The 16186-nt window shown below is 40.3% G+C and overlaps 8 protein-coding genes across 8 annotated transcripts; 3 read left to right on the plus strand and 5 right to left on the minus strand.

Annotated features, from left to right (window-relative positions):
- The first annotated feature begins 121 nt into the window (after positions 1 to 121).
- On the plus strand, positions 122 to 564 carry LOC108653415 (uncharacterized). The gene is made up of 2 exons (XM_018103876.3): positions 122 to 159; positions 223 to 564. The coding sequence occupies exons 1-2, from the start codon at positions 122 to 124 to the stop codon at positions 374 to 376; spliced, it is 192 nt and encodes a 63-aa protein (XP_017959365.1). The 3' UTR covers positions 377 to 564.
- Positions 350 to 982, plus strand: Tim10 (translocase of inner membrane 10). The gene is made up of 2 exons (XM_018103873.3): positions 350 to 607; positions 683 to 982. Exons 1-2 carry the CDS (start codon positions 454 to 456, stop codon positions 808 to 810), a joined length of 282 nt encoding a protein of 93 aa, XP_017959362.1. The 5' UTR covers positions 350 to 453; the 3' UTR covers positions 811 to 982.
- On the minus strand, positions 961 to 2411 carry LOC108653404 (uncharacterized). The gene is made up of 3 exons (XM_018103864.3): positions 1946 to 2411; positions 1300 to 1884; positions 961 to 1244 (listed from the first exon to the last, which is right to left on the minus strand). The coding sequence occupies exons 1-3, from the start codon at positions 2123 to 2125 to the stop codon at positions 1002 to 1004; spliced, it is 1008 nt and encodes a 335-aa protein (XP_017959353.1). The 5' UTR covers positions 2126 to 2411; the 3' UTR covers positions 961 to 1001.
- Positions 2412 to 2864: 453 nt separating this feature from the next.
- Positions 2865 to 4148, minus strand: BaraB (Baramicin B). The gene is made up of 4 exons (XM_018103869.3): positions 3931 to 4148; positions 3642 to 3860; positions 3059 to 3585; positions 2865 to 2990 (listed from the first exon to the last, which is right to left on the minus strand). Exons 1-4 carry the CDS (start codon positions 3980 to 3982, stop codon positions 2979 to 2981), a joined length of 810 nt encoding a protein of 269 aa, XP_017959358.1. The 5' UTR covers positions 3983 to 4148; the 3' UTR covers positions 2865 to 2978.
- Positions 4149 to 4959: 811 nt separating this feature from the next.
- PAN2 (PAN2-PAN3 deadenylation complex catalytic subunit PAN2) lies at positions 4960 to 10016 on the minus strand. Its single transcript, XM_018103843.3, has 15 exons — positions 9821 to 10016; positions 9504 to 9697; positions 9268 to 9437; positions 8028 to 9183; positions 7845 to 7959; positions 7657 to 7778; positions 7491 to 7584; positions 7378 to 7434; positions 7194 to 7312; positions 6952 to 7128; positions 6136 to 6897; positions 5861 to 6072; positions 5578 to 5799; positions 5409 to 5518; positions 4960 to 5344 (listed from the first exon to the last, which is right to left on the minus strand). Exons 1-15 carry the CDS (start codon positions 9876 to 9878, stop codon positions 5178 to 5180), a joined length of 3735 nt encoding a protein of 1244 aa, XP_017959332.1. The 5' UTR covers positions 9879 to 10016; the 3' UTR covers positions 4960 to 5177.
- A 146-nt stretch (positions 10017 to 10162) lies between these two features.
- AIMP1 (aaRS-interacting multifunctional protein 1) lies at positions 10163 to 11265 on the plus strand. The gene is made up of 2 exons (XM_018103868.3): positions 10163 to 10379; positions 10432 to 11265. Exons 1-2 carry the CDS (start codon positions 10242 to 10244, stop codon positions 11230 to 11232), a joined length of 939 nt encoding a protein of 312 aa, XP_017959357.1. The 5' UTR covers positions 10163 to 10241; the 3' UTR covers positions 11233 to 11265.
- Positions 11266 to 11319: 54 nt separating this feature from the next.
- LOC108653403 (protein FAM8A1) lies at positions 11320 to 12796 on the minus strand. Its single transcript, XM_018103863.3, has one exon. The coding sequence runs from the start codon at positions 12565 to 12567 to the stop codon at positions 11545 to 11547; it is 1023 nt and encodes a 340-aa protein (XP_017959352.1). The 5' UTR covers positions 12568 to 12796; the 3' UTR covers positions 11320 to 11544.
- A 267-nt stretch (positions 12797 to 13063) lies between these two features.
- Positions 13064 to 16181, minus strand: LOC108653398 (uncharacterized). Its single transcript, XM_018103857.3, has 2 exons — positions 15821 to 16181; positions 13064 to 15128 (listed from the first exon to the last, which is right to left on the minus strand). The coding sequence occupies exons 1-2, from the start codon at positions 15948 to 15950 to the stop codon at positions 13702 to 13704; spliced, it is 1557 nt and encodes a 518-aa protein (XP_017959346.1). The 5' UTR covers positions 15951 to 16181; the 3' UTR covers positions 13064 to 13701.
- Positions 16182 to 16186: the final 5 nt, after the last annotated feature.

Genomic DNA, 16186 nt, shown 5'->3' on the forward strand with positions numbered 1-16186 from the left:
TTATCGATATCTTGTTATCGTTTGTAAATGTCAAAATAAAAGCTTTTTCGTTTACTTAGTATTTGTAGTGTTTTAGTATTTTCGTATTCACATCATCACAGTCACACTGTGTCTATTGACAATGCCGCTTGGAAACGCTGGCCGAATTGCTGTTTGCTGGTTTGTAATATAAGTGTAGTAAATGAAACACCTTGATTTAAATTAAAATTGCGTGTACATTAGGGCATTTTTAACCGTTGGTGGTGTTTACGCCTTTGTCTTGTCTAAAAGATCAGTCGAAGACCGAAGGATTGAGAACTTACGTGTGAGAGAGCGCATGAGAAAGGCAAACCACGGTGAATACGATCACACTATTTCCGTCAGGCGTTTTGACTAGAAACCAAAAGTAAAATTGTAAAAAAAAAATTGCCAACAGAAAATACATAATCAATTCATAAAAATAAGTTAAACAACATGGCAGCTATGCCCCAAATAAGCGTGGCCGACCAGGCAAAATTGCAGCTGATGCAAGAAATGGAGATAGAGATGATGTCGGATTTATATAACCGCATGACAAATGCTTGCCACAAAAAGTGCATTCCGCCTCGTTACGGGGAATCGGAATTAGGTAAACTTTTATTTTTATTGAGTTTTATTGATGAAGCAAAATAACTATGACTATAAATTATAACTTTTCCTACAGGCAAAGGCGAAATGGTCTGCATCGATAGATGTGTTGCGAAGTATTTGGACATACACGAAAAGATTGGCAAGAAGCTGACCGCCATGTCCATGCAGGACGAGGAGCTGATCAAGAAAATGTCTAGTTAAATTTACAGTTTCTAGGTTTTTGGTCATATTGACCCACCTGTACATTTTGTGTAGCTGTTGTCCAGCTGCCAAACCAAAGCGCATTTCAATTGTTACGTTTTACACTTACACACACACACACACACCCAATTTCACACAGACAGACACGAATAAACGGTACGCAACAGATTTATATATTTTGATTGATCATCTTAAAATGTTGTTACGAATCGAGACATTTCGGGCAACATAACGCTTAAATCTTCAATGGTATTCTCCAGTGCGCTCTCATCGGTACTATCCAATTGGCTGGTTCTTGCACTGTTGGCCCAATCCGATGATGTATCATTGTCCTGTTCCTGCTGTGCCTGTGCGTCGCTGTTGCCACTAAAAATGTTGCCAGTGGCAGTTTCTGGGTAGTCATCTACAGACTCCACATAAATGTTCATTAAATTCTGTAAATGTGAGAAGTCTTTAACAAGCAGTGATGAATGGCTTATCTGGACTTACTTTAGCCAACACCTGCATCTCGGGCTTGGTGCTAATGGGATTCATGGATAAATTCAGCATGCGCACGTTTTTCAGCTGTTCCAGGTCGGCACGACTTGGCATTTCCTCAATGAGATTGTTGTTGAGAAAAACGAATCTCAGTTTGGGCATGACAATCAACATCCGTGGCAGCCGTTTCAAACGATTTTTCCTCAAATTCAAATGCACCAGATTTTGCATCATTCCAAATGCATTTGGCACTTGCACTATATCATTGTTCTCGGCAGTAAACCAACGTAACTCCGACAGCTTGCCCAGTTCATCGGGCAGTTTGCACAAACGATTTCCACGCACTCCCAACGTTTCCAGGTGCTCGCAATTCGATAGTTCAACTGGCAGCGCACGGAGACCCGTATTGTTGCACCAGAAGGTCTCCAAGGCCGTAAGTTGCCCCACCTCCGCGGGCAGGCTAACAATATTATTGCAGCTAACATTCAGGAATTTCAATCGAACCAGTTGGCAAACGCAAGCGGGAAACTCATCGAGCTTATTGTAGTCCAGCGCCAGGACCTGCAACCGCATTAAGTTGGCTAGACTGGAGGGTACCTGGACATTAAATAGATCTATATAAAATATCCACATATGTATAATTCGTTCACTCTACCACCTTGGTCAGCTTATTCTGATTGAGAAAGAGTTTCATCAGCGTTTCACAGTGCTCAATTATCTCGGGCAATTCGTCCATTTGGTAATGGGACAGATTTAGCGTGAAACCCTTCTTTTGTATCACATCCTCGCAGTTGGCTAATATATAATTGCTCCGAAAGAAATGGCAAACTGCCTCCATTACCTGTCTATACACGAATTGGCGTATCTATTTTGCACTTGAAATAATTATATTTAACAAGTCTGTGACAGATTCACGATTTAAAACGAATATTTTCCAAATATATACAGATTTTTCACAGCATCAGAGTCAACTAAACAAATAAGCACATACATACATACATAGATATGTATATCTGTGTAAGTTATATAGACACATACATATGCCCTCGTATAGACTATATACTGTAGAAACCTTCTGGCCTGGTTCTGGGTTTCTAAATTTAACTATTTCGCTGCTCGCCAAATCAAAATAATGCATATTCGGTTGGGATGAAAATTAAATACTCTTATTTAATTAGACTGAGAAAAACCAATTATTATCAAATTTCTTATACCTGAATCTGCATTTTAATTATTTTAATTCAAAATCTAGAATAATAATTGAAATTTAGATATCAATCCACTCGATACTCTTCTCCCCAAATACCAAGAGGCTCTGAGAAATAACTAATAAATAAATGGATCAATTAGCAAGCCAACATGTGATATAATATAATAGGAAATCTGAGAAAAACATGTCGAATTTATATTAATATATTTCAACAAAAAAATTAAATACTTTGAATATATATAAAATTTCTTCTAGGCTCAAAATTGCCACTCTAGCTAAACGATTATTTTTTGTTACATTGAAGTAGATTTTTTTCGCTGATCTACATTTAAAGATGGACATGGTTTCATTCTATCCGATAATTAAATTTACATATATATGTACTTTACACTATAACAGTGACGATTAATTTTAATTTATTCGATTTAAGATTTATTTCGTACTACAGTAATTACTGCCTCTTCAGTCCTTCCCTCCTGTCTTAGCCGGAATACTAAAAAATAAATGATACGAATATAAATATTATAAGTAAATATATTAAATATAATATAAATCACTTACGCGCTGTGGACCACGTCCATTGGGACTTCCGGAGGTGATGACATTGCCATCTCTATCAACGCTTACTGTGCGTCCGTCGGGACGCTTCCAAATGGAGACGTTGTCGTTCCAGATGCCGGCCTGATCATCGCGTGCCACAAAGTTTTCGCCCTGGACACGTGCGCGTCTATGGCGGGAGTGGGCCACAGTGCGTCCATCATGGCCATTGGCAACGAAGCCTCCATCTCCATAGCTCACTGAACGCCCATCCGGACGACTCACGTGCACGGTCTCGGGACTACGACGGCCGCGCTGTACGACAAAAGTACCGGATCCAGAGCTGTAGTCAACGGTGCGATCGGGACGTCCGACATGGAAATCACGACGACTGCGACTAATTATGAGTGGGCCATCTCTGCTGCTGCTGACAACACGATCCGGACGACTAATCACCACATGTCGTGGGGGCCGATAAGCATTTGTAGGAAGGGTCGAGGGATCAGGTCCACGACGAGCCACCAGATTCGGGCCAGATATTATGTTTGTGGCTGTAAAGCGAGGTGTGTAACTACAATGTGGAGAATGGCAGCTGATTGCTATTCACCTGGCCTGCCTGCTCCATTCTTGTTATGCACATACGTATTGCCGTCCTCATCCGTGTAACTGTGTGATCCCCCGGAGCTAGGGGAGTTCTGGAATGTGCCGGGCACTCCTGGCACCTGATAGGGGCCTTCATTCTGACCACGTATATACACCTGCTGGCCTGGTGGGCCGAACACATGTGGAGCATTGCGTCCATCGTAGGTCACTTGTGCGCTAATTACTAAAGCCAAGACAATATGTAAATATTATTATGGAGTTGAATTTTGTGTTGATTAGCTTAATCAATTTACCTGCACACAGCAAGAGAGCACAGCTCAATCCAAGTATTCCTTGTGAACCCATTGCACTGCCGATTACAATCGAATGCCATCAACATTGAGCTTCCACACTATTTATATACATTCTCAATCGGCAGAAAATTTCCCCAGCGACAACGACCACGACGACATTCGATTTGATAAGCAAGCGAATCTAGCTTGGGAAATTCAGAAGCTCTACCTATCTATATTTTGATAGGTGTACATATATAAGGCATTTGATCTCTATATGCTAAAACTGACATAGCCCAACTAAACTGATAGATCTGTCAGCCTAACGCGAATTTATCTCGCAAATCATAGAAAACTGACAAAAGCATATGGTATATGCAATAAGTAAATATACGTACATAGGTATATGAATATATAATAAATACATATATAGTAAATGTTATTAGTATATATTGCTTGTTTTCATTAGCTTTAGTTCTGATTACAAACAATTATGAATCGGGCATTACCCAGCGAACAAGTTTCAATAATCTGTCTTAGATCAAGCTCGTTTCAATGCACCCATATATGCATATATGTATGTGTATAGGTACGTATTCGTGAACATATGTATGTATATAAATATAGCTTTTAATAAAATACAAATCATGCTCGTTAAATCAACTCTAAGTACTCGAACAACCTTCAGTTAGTGGGGAACAAGTTTTACAATCAGCTTCGACATACATCTCTTCTTAGAGATGATTTCCTAGATAACTAACTATATTTATTTAATGAGCACTGCAAACTGGTTGTAAACCATTCCGCGATGCATGTGGGACTCCCTGTGATGAGCTGAACGAATAGAGTCTAACTCGAAAATACTCTATACTAAATCAAGTATATGGCGTATAACATATTTCTCACCTCTTCTCAGTTATAAATATAATTGCATTTTCTGATAAATACCTCACTACTTTTCACTTCAATATTGACATACCCTATAAAGAATTGCCAATACTTACAGGGTATACATAATCAATTATTGCTTAGCTTTTAGACTTACACACATAGTTTTTGAAAATATATTAAGTTTGATTTAATTGTGGGCATGTGTCTTTGTAAACAGTTATTCAACTTAAAATTAAATGGAATTACTTCTTTTTTTTTTTTGTTTTTTGTATCATTTACATAAAAATAACATATTAAAAACTTGCACTCTTGCTGGCCGGTCGGAACGTTTGTACTGGCATAGATCTATTTTTCTCTCTCTCTTTCTCTTCGCCTCTTTAATCCTCCGGCACTTTCCATTGTAATTGCTTGCCACGATCATATAAATTTTTCAATGCGATCGTAAATTTCTTTTCTGCCTGCAGCTTTAAATAATGTTTGTAGAGCTGAAGGGTTGTGCGAGCATCCTCGATGGAGTCATGTGTTTCCGATTGTATCTTAGTGCCTATACCAAATTGAAAGTTTATTTAACGATATACATAATGTTATACAAATATAGTATTACTTACCCAAAAAGTGCCAGGCTAAGAAACGCAAAGAAACCATGCGATGGTGCGGCAGATGAAACAGATGTACAGTGTCAATAATTTGGTCGGATGGTACATAGATGTTGATGACTCTGAAAAATTCAATATGTTAGGCCAAATGTATATGTATTCCCATATGTCTAAACTATACCTGAAATCATTCTTTAGGCCATGGCCAACAAATATGACGCCTACATCGACAAGAAACTTTAGTTTCTGATACGAATACTTTAAGGCAGTCAAACGCTTATTGCTGAAATTGGCATCCAAATCGCCGGGCTTAATGCCCGAAAACTGTGTTAGGTAATCAACGACCTTCTCCTGTGTTGATATATAATCGTCAATAAAGGGCACGCCCTCGTCGCGACCTTGACTGTAAGATAGAACAGATTATTAAATTAACAATTTAGTATATTATAAATATATAGACTTGCCCTCGAATACAGGAGATGCGCGCGACGCTCATGTGACAAGGTTTAATTGTTGCTGTCTTGCCATCCGGACGTATTTCATTTTCTTCCGGATTCAGTGTTACAAACTCCGCATCCATGGCAATTAAATCGCCAGCCTTTGGCATCTCATCCGGTTGCAAGGGTCGTAAAGTGGCATCGGTGGCGAGATTGTTGGGCAACGGATTCAAAATTTCCTAAAAACCAAAATTATATTCAATCAATGTCTATTTCATAAAATATAAATCATTTCAGCTTACATGCAAGAATGGATTGGCTGGACTATTGATTGAATCGTTGCTTTTCGTTGGGTTTGGTTCTTCTGCACTTGGTGTTGCTTCTGCTTCGTCTTCTAGACTGCGATAGAAAAGCACGCATGGCACCTTCCAATCCAATGTGAACCACACGGATTCTTGTGGAGCAACAGGTGAAATGCTAAAGTCATTGAATATATACCACTGCTGTTGAGTTTCATCCACGTCTGAGGTGGCTGCCTTCATTGAATGATACTTGGGTCGCACATTAATCAACGAAACCAAGTTCTTCTGGGTGCCATCGTCCACCTGGCAGACAACTGCGTGCAGTGCATACATCTTTTGTATCTTGTTCTCCTGTTGCTGTTGTTGCTGCTGCGTTTGTTGTTGTTGCTGTTGCTGCTCCTCATCCTCTGACTCCTGTTCCGCTTTGGAGGCGTGCGTGGGCGAGAGCACGTTCAGCTCGCCCGTCTCACTAATGCCCATGTTAAAGGCCAAGGGAAACCAGGACTTTTGACGCGCACTCGGTGAGCTGTTGACATTGGCCGTTTGATTGGTGTGCGATGGGGACTTCCTATCAGGATGCATGAAATGACAATCACTGCGAGAGCAGTTGACACCATAGCGACAAGGTTTACTGGTGCTCAAAGAAGTTGCCTCGGTAACAGGTCGCTCACTCGCGCGATTTAATTGGCGTTTCAGGAAACTAATATCCTTTTCATTATTCAGGCCGCAGTTAATCGCCAGTATTTGCGGCAATGATGTTACCTAAATGATATACAAATGAGTTGAATTGAATTTGAAATGAATTGTGTAAGTTACCTTAACGCTCTGATTGGTCGGCGAAAACTTTTTGCAATTCTCACAAAATGCTTGAATATTTTTCTCTGAGCCCAATGAGCGTTTCAAAATATTGCCAAAATCAAAATACTGCTCATTGTCCTTCAGGTGCGTGGGATATGATAAATTGCAGGCCAATAGTATGTTCTCTTTTGATTTCTAAAAAAAAAAAGGATAGTATATTATAAAAGAGGGCACAAGGCGAGGGAAATGCCTTCTCTTACCTCTGCCTGACATTTGATACATCTGTTTATACATATTTGTTTGGTGCCAAATATTTTACTTATATCCGTTTCAGCATTAATTTTACAACGTTCCCTTTCCTCCTCCTTCGTATTGTCGTCTGTAGAAAATACATAATTGAATATATATTATTTTGCAGAACATGTTTAATAAAAAAATGCCTACCAGCAATTGTTTCAAACGCTTCTGACGACGAGTTGCTATCTGTACACATACTTTCAGCTAAAACATGTATAGATAATATATTAAAAATTTAAATATACTACAAATAAATCTACCGAATAATGTATTTTGTGGTCCATTTATACCAGAGTTCTTGCCTGAATCGAGAATTTCATAATGCATTTGATGTAATATAAAACGATTCCAGTTCTATAAAATACAAATATGTAAAATACACATTAAATATATTATTTACACATAGACAATACATATATTACTTGCCTGAATTAGGGTAATCAGATTCACATTTGATGATCGATCAGACAAAATCAAGCCCAAGGCGGATGCTTCAGGCACTGTGCGAAATGAGCGCAAGAAGTTGCTCGCTTGGCAGGGGGTTGAAGCTATAAATAAGTTTTTTGCGTACATCATCTAATAGCCGTATACATGTATGCGTACAAAAAACCAACCAGTGCTTTTGTCCAGCATGTGAAAGAGGAAGCCCAGTTCACAGGATAAGCAGAACTCCTTCGAGCAGGTGTGATTCATAAGCTTTATGCGCAAAGGTTCCGTGAAGTAGAGGATCTATATGTGAACAAAGAGAAAATATTTATTAAGATATCAAATTTAAGTTGTATAATTTAATTTCTAACCTGCAGCATGGCATTGCAATAAGAGTTGGGCAAGGTGGCTTCTAGTCCGGCAAAACAAGTCTGATTATGTTGCTCGAAATCAAAGTCCTGTGTGCCTAACTTCGTATATTTCAATTCCACTTTGCGATAACGCCTCGGTATGATCTTTACGCCGCTTTCCGCCTTCGTAGCTGCCGTGTTGCCATTCACATTCGGAATGCCTCCACCGCCTTGGCCTTGTTCAATCAGGCAATAGGGTATTTGATTACGTCGAGCAGTTCTTGGATTAGGCGAATAGCCAATCGGTCCCTGCATCTTCATATTATTTAGCACATCTGCATCAATGGCCTTTGGACGATGATAGTTATAGCGCAAGAGCTCCTCCGGCCAGTCGGAGAACCAACGTGTGCCCGTAGTCAGATGCGGCAATAAAACCGAGGACAACGGAAAATTAGTATCCGCAAAGGGAACCATCGGCAACTGCGGCACAACGTCCGCGAATTCTGTGTTTCTGGAAAACGCATTAAATTGCGGCTGTGGCGTCTGTATGGAGGTTATTGTATTAATATGCCCCGATTGATCGCCAAATGCCATCGCTTGCGATGAAGAGCTAATGTCAAAGCTCAAACATTGGCTACCATTCGTATTGATTTGATACATAGAAACGCGCGGCTCGCTCAGTTCCACAGTATCGACCAGCTGGAATTGACCATAACTCGATACAACGGCCAGACGAGATGTCAGCGAAGGCAAGAACTTTAGCATTTGTGGATCGATTAGCACTTGAATGGGGGAGATCAATCGCAGCATACGCAGATCGTAAACCATTAAGAAACGGTCAATTGCCAAATTGTTTTGCCTTCCACTATAGCCACACGATATAAGATAATTGCCCTGCACATCGAAATCGGAGAGGCTATTCGTATGCGTTTTAATTGTATGCTCCACACTTAGGGTATTCAAATCCCTTAGAGTGACTGTGCCAAACTGATCGCCTGCAAAGAGATAGCGAGAATTCTTGCGAAGCACCGTGCAGCCAGCAGATCCTACGTGCTCCAGGCGCGTCTCCTTCAAGGTTCGCATGTCAAAGTCGATGAGTTCCTCCTGCAGACCAGCCATGACCAATCGATGTGGCGACAACTGCAGCATGCACACCATTTCAACCATATTATTGGATCTGTTCAAAATAAAAATTTGACATGAATATAAGACATAAATATTAGAAACATAAAGAAATCAGAAACATATAAAAATGATTTACTTGTGCGTAAACTTTGGTAATCCCCGGCGTATCTGATGGCGCAGCGATGTCTGTGTTAATACCAAAACTCCCGAATCAATCGTAATGATTTGACGAACTATATCGCTGGCATGCACCTGGAATGATGTGTATTTCTGCAAGGAGCTAGTATAGTACGACGTCACATGACCCTGTGAATGAAGATTTCATATTTGTATTACAAAGTAGATTGTTAGCTAAGTTAATGGATGCCTCACGCCTTGGTTGCCCATCCATAAAAGTTCTTCGTAGTCATCGAAGGCCACAGTAGAGACGCCGAAGTTTTCACCGCCGTCAGCAAGAATTGGAATTGGGCTAGCGACATAATCAGCATCGCCGGAGCCAATATTAAATCCATTAAAACTGGGTGAATAAGGATCCGCAGTACGCGCGGGACCAGTATCATAAACACCTAAATATATAGATATAAGTTATCATAAATATATATGTTTGTATATAGGTATCTAAATAAAAATGGAGAAAGTTTTAAAAAATACACAACACATATACATTTATATATATGTGGTTGACGTACTTAAAATGTCTTCTGTCGCGCCGATTTGGTCGGCGCCGCCGCAATAAACGTAATCCATTTTAGAAACCAATAACACTCTTTATATACTGTTTATGCTTATTATTTATATTTAAGAAGTTTTATTTGCATCAATTGTTGTATGCTCACGAATCGTCATCGTATTGTATCCAAATTGTATCGATATTTTGTAGGAAAATAATATTAAATGAATGCCAAATAAATTATCGATATATACGAATTTTTAACCATAAATTTAATATTGAGCAAATTGAATGCATTTTTTAATAATAAAAAAAAAATACTTATGTTATTCACAAAAATAGAATAATTAACTTCATTTTGTTGAATCCTAGTATTCGATGTTCTTAATGTAAATGTCAAATCATCGATTCAATGTTGCAGCCCTGGAACCCAAATAATAATGTTTCGTGCCACATGCAGATTTGCTGTAAGCTTAACTAGAGATCAGTTGAGAAAAAGTTTGAAAATGGCTGATTTACAAAAAATTGTTGAAAACAATCAACGTGCCCAAGGTCTGATTGACTCAATACAGCAAGAGGTAATATTAAGAGGAGCAAGTGTACGAATAAGTTAATTTCAACCCATTACAGATGGTGGCTATAGAAAATGAACTCGTCCAGCGTAAAAAAGAGGAGCTCATTAAGGAGAACGCATTTTTAACGAAGGAAATTGAAAAAGCTTTGGCACAACTCGTTGCTCTGGAAATTAGCAATGGCAAAAAACAAATACCGGTGCCAGGTAACCGAGGAATGTGCACCCAAACCGAAGCAACCTCAACAGCCGCTGCCCCAACAACAAAGGAATCGAAAGATCCAGCTCCAGTTTCTGCTCCTAAAGAGAAAAAAGTAAAGGAAAAGAAACCTCCAGCTGAAAAGGCAAAAGCCGTTGCCGAAGCTCCTGTTGATGTTGGCCGTCTGGATTTGCGTGTGGGCAAAATTATTGAGGTTGGTCGTCATCCTGATGCAGACAGTCTGTATTTGGAGAAGATTGACTGCGGCGAACCGGCACCGCGAACTGTTGTCTCTGGACTTGTAAAATATGTGCCACTAGAAGAAATGCAAAATCGTTTGGTCGTTGTTCTCTGTAATTTGAAGCCCGCCAAGATGCGTGGTGTTACCTCTGAGGCAATGGTGATGTGTGCTTCTACGCCTGACAAAGTTGAAGTGCTAAGCCCACCTGCTGGAGCCGTACCTGGTGATCTGGTCCATTGCGAGGGCTACGAACGCAAACCTGATACCCAACTCAATCCGAAGAAAAAAGTATTTGAGACGTGTGCGCCTGATCTCATGACCAATGCGGACTTGGTGGCCTGCTATAAAGGAGCCCCACTTCATGTGCCAGGCAAAGGAACCATTGTAGCACAATCTTTGAAAAATGTTCAAGTCAAATAATTTTTTATTGTGAATAAATAGAACGAAGCTGAGCATTCGATTTAATGATATTCTTGAATATAGTAGAATTTAATAAGAATTGAAACATTTCCATTTAACTTCCCAATTTATTTGCACTAGGAATCAATAATATAACGATGCTTACAAGAGTTCCAAAGTTTACAAGAATAATAAAGAACTATGCAGTTTTCTTTACATTTCATCTATTTACAATATAATGGAAATCAGTATGAGCTTAGCTGTTAGTTTTCAGCGTTAACAAAAAATGACATAAATTAGTTTCGTCAAATTTTATAGAAGATTTGGCATTGACTATTGTTGATGGGGCCGCTGTCCTGGAGGCACCGCGACAGGGCTTGGATTCCTATTTGCTTCGACCACAATGGTCTTTGTTATTACGTCATAGGCTGTGCGATTGTTCTTAAAAAAGACCATGACCACGCAAATGGGAAACAATAGGGTCATTACCAAGTTCTTGGCAAAGGCCCGCATTAAAGCTCGAAAGAAGCTTGGAGTCTCAGCGGGATAGACTAGGGCACGCAATGGCTCTCGCTGTGCTTGGAATACAAATTGTGGCATTACTGGCGCCTGCATTGGTACTACAGCTTCCACATAGAGGATACGAATCTTCATCAACGATTTGCCAGGTGTAGCTCCATTATAGAAAACCGTCCATAGGCATTCATAGCAACAGACGAGAAGCTTTGTCAACAACTCAATTAGTATCAAGTCCGACGATAGGGTAATAAAGTCCATAGAAATATCTAGGAAATTCAAGAAGATATCTTCATCCTCTAGAGTCTTGCGCATCACATCCTTATCAAAGTCCAGATCAAAGACATGAAACAGCGAAAAGGTTACAATAATTTTCAGTATGAATAATATGACGACATCAATTGCCTCCGCAACGGCGCGTTTCCAAAAGGGCGCCACAACCAGTTCTGTTCCACCCAGTCGCTGTATTATATCCTGCTGCTGCGCATCGTCCAACAAACGAAACCGATTGAAGGTTGGTCGAACAGCTGCTGCGGCAGCTGCTGGTGGCTGAGGCGCAGGCTGCTGAGGCAGCGGCTGCGTCAATGGAATCTGCTGTTGACGATTTGGGTACTGCTGCTCAATGCCTGGCGCTCCGAATGGCAATGGCGTTTGCAATAATTGTGGATAGTTATAGTTGGCCATCAGATAATTAGGAAACATTTGCATGAGTGCCGCCTGTTTGGCCCACTCGGCCAGACTGGCAAAGTATGCCTCCTTTGTTGACATCTCGCTGTTAATGCCCGTCGATTTGCGCTCCCGCAGCTCTTTATTTCCAGATGCCTCTTCGGCGTTCTCCATGTCACTTGCAGTCAATTTTCCAATACTTCAAATTTGCAAAACTTATTTACATATATTTGGTTTTTAGTTTTGTTGTTGCAGTTGACGTGTAAAAACAATAGACGGCGGGGTGTGAAAGGCCAAGGGTATTTATATTGTTGCAGGGTTGCATTGAAATACCCAGTGGGACGAAAACCAGTGCTACAACTCCTACTTTTCACTATGAAAATGTTAGTGCTTCAGCAGAAACTACAATTTCACGGTAAAAGTAATGTATATATAATATATTTATTAAAATAATCTCAAAATTACCTTATTCCTGTCGAAACTATTCTCGCAAGCAAACTTAAAACATACAACAAAATAAGGCTGTGAAATTTGTACTGCCTCGTAAACAGTATTATTTTTCTGGCAATTTATTTATAAAACGATTAAAATTTGAAATTTGGTTCAGTATTCATAAGCTGATGCGAGCTTAAGTTTATTCCAATTCACAATACGCATAAAATTCAATTAGTTTATTATTATATATTTAATGAATATTTATTAAAATTGTATCCACTTATTAAATAGAAGTACATACGTATTTCACACTGCGGATTCTCAATTAGGTATTGAAAGACACATATACATATGCCGTTCGCTCTCAGGATAAAATATAACTTACAAGTACGCTTGCCAAAAGCCACAAAAATCTCTTTTACTTTCCTCAGTATTGTTGGAACGTACATACGTATGGCTGGATGAATATAGTATAGCATACAGATATCTTATGTTTCAATTGCTGTATTCGTCTTATGTTATCGTTAGTTACATAAATATGTACGATATTTTATGTGGATGTACAAATGGGCCCATATTACAATTGCAAATAATTCGAACGTATATGTCTATATATACACATATATATAAGTATGTATGTATATGCAGTTCAAGTCGCTGACAACATCTTATAAACAAATAAACAGGAAGGTGGCAGAACAGAAAAAAAACCATAATACAAAATTCTTCTATTAATACAACGGAAGTTTCGACGATGACAACGTAGGCAAGTAGGTACAAAAAGTTATATATTAACAATTTATAACTTATATTCAGCATATGTGAACGTTCTTCAATAAAGGAATGCAGCAGAAGAGTCTCTCTTCCCCTCATTTATTGCCAAACATTACCAATATTTAAATTCCCAAATTGCTGATTTAAGTTGGACGTCACAGACGTGGCCGTAGTGCCCGTTGCAGCCGGATAACCCGTGGAAGGCAAACCGCTCGACAGCGGCTGCATCAGATTCATGCCAATGCCAAGCTGCGGCTGCTGCTGCAGCTGTGGTTGTAATTGTGGTGTGGCCTGCACCGCTGGCCCAGCATTACCAAACAGTTGCATGCCACTAAGCAAACTCTGATTGGTTTGCATCAGATTGTTTGCTGATTGTTGGTTGCTACCCACCATATATGAGCTAGCAGTGGTCGCATTTGGAAATGGGCCACCGCCAAAGGCGACATTGCCAACTAGATTCATCGCCCCACCGGTGGGTGCATTGCTGAATGCGTTTGGTGCGGCCATAACGGGTGCATTATACATGCTCACTGAGTTGGGAGGTGTCATAAACTGATGATGATGCGTTTGCTGCGGTACCTGCTGCTGCTGGTGGTGAGGGTGCATGTAACCGCCCGGTGCCATGCCCGTGAAATTACCGAAGCTCAGTTGTGGATTATGTGTGGTTGGCGCATTGCCATATAAGGCCAATATGCTATCCTTGGACATCTTGCCCGACTGATCCTTGTCGCCAGCACTGAGTGTGCCTTGACTGAAGAAGTCTTGCTCCTGTTGAGCCAACGAATTGGGCTGACTGGTGGGCATGGTTAGCGAGACGTCGCCACAAATTCCATTCCCATTGCCATTCGTTTTCTCCGGTGTCACATTACTGCTACTGGCACTCAAGAAGCTCGTGAAACTATCATTCTGCAGATCCTGTACAGCGCTCGCTGCTATTGGCTTCGTGGGCGAGGAGAGTCCCAACAGATCACTTTCGGCAGCACCACTACTTATGCTATTGGTGTTTTGCGCACGATGCGAAGTCTTTGGACTGCAGCCGCCCACCTGATTGGGCTTTGGTTTGGGCAGCGGCGCTGGCAGCGGTGTGCTTTTCGTCGCTGTCGCAGCCGCAATGCGTTTGTCGCTGTTGCTCGATATATTGCTAATGCCCAATCCGGTTTGCCCTGCTTTCTTTTTGCGCTTTTGCCTTTCCAGTTCTTCGTCGATCTCCTTGGCCCAATCGACTTTGGGCGGCGAGGGTGGCACCCATTCTCTTGCCAAATACTTTTTATGTTCATACTTCGCCCGTATGAAATTCTCCAGAGCCGTATCTGTTTGTGGACGTCTAAAGCCATCCGGCAGCTGCGCTTCGTAAACAGCTCGAGCACGCGAATTGCCCATCAATTGCAACGATATAACTTGCTCCGGCGTCCAGGCATCCAGATTGACGCTTTTCACACGTGATATGTGGACGCCCAGATTCCGATGGATGCCAGCGCATCGAATACACAGAAACACGCCCAGATTCCACGATGCCCAGCGGGGACCTGCAATAAATAATTATTTATTATTATTGCACACAAAGAACTAAAAACAATAGTTCGCGAGAATTGGTTTTATGCTTATCTAAAAACCACACTTATGATGCTAAAAATATTCATGTGGAGCTATAGCTGAGTGGTAATATTATCAGCAACAGCGAGAGCTCAAGAGAGTGTACAGACAACACTTCAGATATGATTAGTCGCTCCACAAACAGTGTATCTCATATATTATCAGCTACAACTACCAATATCACTTATTCGTTACAGTGAAAGCTCCACTGAGTGGACATATATGCTTTTTACATATTTGCCTATTCAACATTTGCCTAACCCAGTTAACCCTAGACCACTAATCAAATAAAGCTTGCCATTAAAGGGCTATCATTTATGTAGCGATTTCACTGTACTGCTAATTTGTCCATGACCCTATCAAAGCAGGGGGAGGAGTACACTTAAAACATTCGCATTGCGTGCAGCGCCATTAACAAAATGAAAATGATGTACGTAATCTTAGCTAAGTGTGAGTTAGAGTCCTCAACAATGGATCCTGAGTAATACTAAAGAGCATAAATATGAATATGTACATATGTTTACATACAACTCGAATCTTTTCTTGTGTGTATGTGCATATATAAGTACATATGTATGTACACTATGGATGAGTGTGAGTTTATCTTACTGCAGTGTTAGCTTACCCTTGGCATCACAATCCACACAATATTTATTGTCATCATCCCGCAGCATTTGGGTTAATAGGGTTTGGCATTTTTCCTGTATCAATTTCGTGCGCTCCGTTTCCTTACGGCTTGCATTTGACGTGCTCATTTTCTTGCACTTGTCGTTGCTGGATGCGCTGCACTAAATATCTGTAATGTCTGTGTTAATAATATGTTAAGCAATGAGTGTGTTGTGTGCTTGCTTCTTTAAGTTATTAGCCGCTGTTTACTGTTTTTCGCATAGATGTAAATGAATTTTTTAATGGTTTAAGAATACTACAATTTTTGCTATCGAAAATAGTGTACGTCTGCGTCTGTACGTCACACTCATTTCGAAAGTCTGGC

Source organism: Drosophila navojoa, chromosome 5 (assembly GCF_054131105.1).
Source record: "Drosophila navojoa isolate 15081-1374.11 chromosome 5, UAZ_NAV_1.0, whole genome shotgun sequence".
In the NCBI taxonomy this organism is placed as follows: Eukaryota; Metazoa; Arthropoda; class Insecta; order Diptera; family Drosophilidae; genus Drosophila; species Drosophila navojoa.

Bases quoted from the DNA above. Each gene is read 5' to 3' on its own strand.
- LOC108653415 (XM_018103876.3), top strand. From the start codon at position 122: ATGCCGCTTGGAAACGCTGGCCGAATTGCTGTTTGCTG. The intron at 160-222 runs GTTTGTAATATA...CGTGTACATTAG, and splicing joins GGCCGAATTGCTGTTTGCTG to GGCATTTTTAACCGTTGGTG.
- Tim10 (XM_018103873.3), top strand. From the start codon at position 454: ATGGCAGCTATGCCCCAAATAAGCGTGGCCGACCAGGCAAAATTGCAG. The intron at 608-682 runs GTAAACTTTTAT...CTTTTCCTACAG, and splicing joins TTACGGGGAATCGGAATTAG to GCAAAGGCGAAATGGTCTGC.
- LOC108653404 (XM_018103864.3), bottom strand. From the start codon at position 2,125: ATGGAGGCAGTTTGCCATTTCTTTCGGAGCAATTATATATTAGCCAAC. The intron at 1,885-1,945 runs GTGGTAGAGTGA...TTTAATGTCCAG, and splicing joins ATCAGAATAAGCTGACCAAG to GTACCCTCCAGTCTAGCCAA. The intron at 1,245-1,299 runs GTAAGTCCAGAT...TCACATTTACAG, and splicing joins AGATGCAGGTGTTGGCTAAA to AATTTAATGAACATTTATGT.
- BaraB (XM_018103869.3), bottom strand. From the start codon at position 3,982: ATGGGTTCACAAGGAATACTTGGATTGAGCTGTGCTCTCTTGCTGTGT. The intron at 3,861-3,930 runs GTAAATTGATTA...TCTTGGCTTTAG, and splicing joins TGCTCTCTTGCTGTGTGCAG to TAATTAGCGCACAAGTGACC. The intron at 3,586-3,641 runs GTGAATAGCAAT...CTCGCTTTACAG, and splicing joins GAATGGAGCAGGCAGGCCAG to CCACAAACATAATATCTGGC.
- PAN2 (XM_018103843.3), bottom strand. From the start codon at position 9,878: ATGGATTACGTTTATTGCGGCGGCGCCGACCAAATCGGCGCGACAGAA. The intron at 9,698-9,820 runs GTACGTCAACCA...CTATATATTTAG, and splicing joins CGCGACAGAAGACATTTTAA to GTGTTTATGATACTGGTCCC. The intron at 7,435-7,490 runs GTAGATTTATTT...TACATGTTTTAG, and splicing joins ACCACAAAATACATTATTCG to CTGAAAGTATGTGTACAGAT.
- AIMP1 (XM_018103868.3), top strand. From the start codon at position 10,242: ATGTTTCGTGCCACATGCAGATTTGCTGTAAGCTTAACTAGAGATCAG. The intron at 10,380-10,431 runs GTAATATTAAGA...AACCCATTACAG, and splicing joins TTGACTCAATACAGCAAGAG to ATGGTGGCTATAGAAAATGA.
- LOC108653403 (XM_018103863.3), bottom strand. From the start codon at position 12,567: ATGGAGAACGCCGAAGAGGCATCTGGAAATAAAGAGCTGCGGGAGCGC.
- LOC108653398 (XM_018103857.3), bottom strand. From the start codon at position 15,950: ATGAGCACGTCAAATGCAAGCCGTAAGGAAACGGAGCGCACGAAATTG. The intron at 15,129-15,820 runs GTAAGCTAACAC...TATTTATTGCAG, and splicing joins TGTGGATTGTGATGCCAAGG to GTCCCCGCTGGGCATCGTGG.